Raw genomic sequence first — 420 nt, 5'->3', positions numbered from 1 at the left:
CCCCCCCCCCCCCCCCGCCCCCGCTGCTGCTGCTGCTGCTGCTGTTACCGCCGCTGCCCTCTGGGGCCCCGGCGGCACCGAGGAACTGGGGAGCCCCGTTGCTCAGCAGCATCATCTCCTCTAGTTTGGGGTAGTTGTCCATGGTGGGAGAGTGAGGAAAGGAGCCGAACGGGTCGGACATCTGCAGCGGAGACATCAGTTGCATCTCGGCCTTGGCCGCGGCCATTTCGGACGAGCGGGTTGGAGAACCGGTGTTAGGGCGGGTGGGCGCAGCCGGGGGCCGGAGCTGCGAGGGACACACTCGCGGGGGCCTGGCCGGGTCACATGCGGGGTGCGGGGCACACTGGGGAAAGCGCAGGTGGGGTCCCCAGCTTGCCCTCGCCGCACGCCGGTTGGACTCGCCGCGGCTGCGGAGGCTAG

At 70.7% G+C, this 420-nt stretch overlaps 1 protein-coding gene across 1 annotated transcript in view; it reads right to left on the bottom strand.

The window, feature by feature from the left end:
* EGR1 (early growth response 1) overlaps positions 1-414 on the bottom strand; it is a 4393-nt gene extending 3979 nt beyond the window's left edge. The window contains exon 1 of the mRNA XM_006169908.2: positions 13-414. Coding sequence (XP_006169970.1) covers positions 13-226 — 214 coding nt within the window. The 5' untranslated portion in view covers positions 227-414. The remainder of the gene's footprint in view (positions 1-12) is intronic.
* Positions 415-420: the final 6 nt, after the last annotated feature.

Source organism: Tupaia chinensis, unplaced genomic scaffold (assembly GCF_000334495.1).
Source record: "Tupaia chinensis unplaced genomic scaffold, TupChi_1.0 Scaffold147608_1, whole genome shotgun sequence".
Taxonomy (NCBI): Eukaryota; Metazoa; Chordata; class Mammalia; order Scandentia; family Tupaiidae; genus Tupaia; species Tupaia belangeri.
Note: the sequence above shows the minus strand (reverse complement) of the source record. Positions and strands in the feature narration are given on the sequence as shown.